Below are 3116 nucleotides of genomic sequence, written 5' to 3'. Positions count from 1 at the left end.
TAGTGTGGTCATTTGAGTTACCTATAATAGAGTATTAACTTAAAAATAATAATAATAAATAAATAAATTATCTATTACAGAGTATGTGTGGAGTGTGTGCATAGTGTAGTTATGTGAGTTTCTACTATTATTTACTATTTTAATGGAACTTCAACCCTATTGGGGCATGAATTAATTTTAAACTTGATAAACAACTTGAGGACGTCCCCTCTATATGACCAATGTTTTATTCTCTCCCATTTCTCTTATTTTAAGATACATAACAAGCACTTATCACATACTTAGGCGCCATGACTAATGACTATTTTTTCCTTCTAAAATTTTGGTACTTCTCTAAAGATGGTTATAGGATAGGTCAACTTTTGACCCATTTTATTCAACCTCTGATCTTCTGCCTTTGGTAGGTCTTGTAGTGGGGATCGCAAAAATTGGTCCCCACAAGCACAATACTAGATTCCTTATTAAAATGTATGGCAACCAAAAGAAAGCATTATGTGTGGTGAGTGCCTTGAAATTGCCTTGATTTCATAATTGGTCAATGGATATATCGCTTTTAAAGTGCAATCCTCTTAACATCACTCATTTGGTTTGTGAAATCCCTATATTCCTTCCACCTTGAATCATCTAGTTCTAACAACCTTTTACAACACTCTCTAAAAGGTGCCTCCCATTGGCCCATAGAGAGATTCTATTTCATTCAACAATATATATATCTTTGATAAAGTATTTTTTGTCCAATAAGGGACTTGCATCACATGCACAAGAGATATGCAATGACCACTGTCTCCTTACTGGAACATGCGCTTGGGTGGGGTGCTCTCGGATAAAAAACACTTATGTTTGTTTTGAAGTCTAAAAAGATTTCCCACGACATTAATGAAAAATTACACTAACAAGAGGATAGGAGATAGATTCGTTCAATAGAGACCCCATACTTTATGAAACCCTAGCTCATTATTTGTCATAGTATCTGTGTTCCTTCTTGGATAATTTCCTCTCCACTAAATTAATCTTTAAAACTTCAGGTGGAAGACAAGTGTGCCCATGGGAGTGATTTTACCAATTGGCCTAATCCCAACCGTTGATATACATTAAAATGGATAGCATTCTTGGGGAAGGAGAGTGCTAATGGTTGGGGGCCTTGAGGCCACTGACTGAGTCTTCCCCTGGCGTAGGTTATCTGGTCAACTCCTATTTGTCCTTAACCTGAGCTGGAAGTCCACGTAAGCAGTGTTCAGGTGAGACTTCTGCGTTGCTGGAAGGGCCGTTTATTTCGTGTAACCGTTGCAGCTTCGGCGTGCAAACCAGCCTTCGACGCGACATGTAACAGCAAACACATGGGTTTTACGATAATTTGTTATTTAATCTCCGCTTTTTTTTCGATTAAAATACTGTTATTCTCTAGCACTTTTGAACACTATTAGATCATTTAATCAGACTTCGATTCAATCTCCATCTCTATCTCTCTCTCTCTGTGGAATCTGGATTGAACGAGATTCTTCATATGATCTCTCCTGCTGCTGAAGATTTCTGAACAATTCCGTGTCCGATAATCGATTCCGCGTTTAGCTTCCAGCCGAGAGAGCTGTTAATCCAGAGGTTAAGAATCGATACGCTGTTTTGTTCAGTTTGATCTCCAAGCCTAGGGTTTTTCCCGGTATTAAGGTATTTGGATGTTCATATTTTGATCTACAGGGTTCGAATAGTTAGTTTTAATTGTGTCTCTGCATAAACGTTTTTCTTGTCTGAGACTTTATGATTTGAGTATACTGTTTTTGTAGAATTGTGTATTTTGTTGTTTCCAAAATGAAAAGGGAGTTTCTCAGATACTGAAGGTGGAGTCTGTGTCATAGATTTGTTGGAGGTGATTCCTGCGGTTAGGTGCTATGTGATTTTCCGAGTGGAATTTGGTATTCACCTTTTTTAAACCGGTGGGATTCTGTATATAGTTTGGGGTTTGTTCAATGATATTGCACGGATTACATGTTGAAGTTTCTCACTTCATTGATAAGTCGTGAATTTCAGTTGATTTCCAATAGCGTACCCTTTTGTGATTACATTTTGTGCTGTTTGAAATCTGATTCCACTTGATGTGAAGTGTTTAGTTGGCTTGGACGTTGCTGACATTGTAGCCAATACGAAAGAAGAATATATTGGTTTGGTTATAGGTTTTAGGTTTATGGGTATAAATTTTGAAATAGATGTGGAAGTGAGATGAAGGCCATGCCGAGAAGTAGGGTCGACGAAGAAGAGGTTGACAGGTTTTCGAATTATATGAATGCAAGCAAGGACTTGTCGATTGGAATTGTGAAGCTTGTATCATTTTTGGTTATATTTGTCGCCGGTGTTGTTCTTGGGTTGGCAGCAAGTGCACATGTTTCTAGATACTTTACTTCTTCACACACTGAGCTATTCTTTCCGCCACATAACTTTCCGGTCCCTTCCCGTGAGAAAGAAGGCTGCTTACCCGCAAATAATTGCGAGGCGGAAGATTGTTTGAGCACAAAAAGTTTTGTCAATCCTAGCCATTTGACACATAGTATGACAGATGAGGAACTATTTTGGAGGGCTTCAATGGTGCCAAAGAAAGATTCTTATCCATACAACCGAGTGCCTAAGGTGGCCTTCATGTTTCTGACAAGGGGACCTCTGCCACTTTTGCCATTATGGGAAAATTTTTTCCATAGTCATGAAGGCCTCTTTTCAGTTTATGTTCATGCACTGCCAGGGTATGAGCTTAATGTTTCGAAGACTTCTGCTTTCTATCGCCGCCAGATCCCAAGTCAGGTATTACTTCTTTCCTTCCAGTGGCATATAAACATACATTTCAATGAATTGAATCATAGCTTCATTTGCCAGGGAAATTCTTATGTAGGAATTAGACTTGATTTGTGCTATTTTTTGCAAGCTAGAGTCATTTCCAGTGATGGTAAGAAGAATCTTTTGTTGTAAATAATAAGATAAAACTAGACGAGGTAAAATGAAGATCAAAGCACAATATCACATTCATATGGAAGATACATGATTGGGAGGAGTTGAAATTGGTGAAATATTCTGATCTGGAATTCAACAAACTACTTGTTCTTTTCTCCTTTTTTTTTTTTGGGGGGGGGGGG

At 38.2% G+C, this 3116-nt stretch overlaps 1 protein-coding gene across 1 annotated transcript in view; it reads left to right on the top strand.

The window, feature by feature from the left end:
- Positions 1-1333: 1333 nt before the first annotated feature.
- Positions 1334-3116, top strand: part of LOC122072658 (glycosyltransferase BC10-like) — a 13623-nt gene continuing 11840 nt past the window's right edge. Inside the window, exon 1 of the mRNA XM_042637034.1 lies at positions 1334-2787. Within this exon, the coding sequence (XP_042492968.1) occupies positions 2215-2787 (573 nt within the window). The 5' untranslated portion in view covers positions 1334-2214. The remainder of the gene's footprint in view (positions 2788-3116) is intronic.

The sequence above is a fragment of the Macadamia integrifolia genome, chromosome 3, assembly GCF_013358625.1.
Source record: "Macadamia integrifolia cultivar HAES 741 chromosome 3, SCU_Mint_v3, whole genome shotgun sequence".
In the NCBI taxonomy this organism is placed as follows: domain Eukaryota; kingdom Viridiplantae; phylum Streptophyta; class Magnoliopsida; order Proteales; family Proteaceae; genus Macadamia; species Macadamia integrifolia.
The sequence above is the reverse complement of the archived record's forward strand: the minus strand, read 5'-3'. Positions and strand labels throughout refer to the sequence as shown.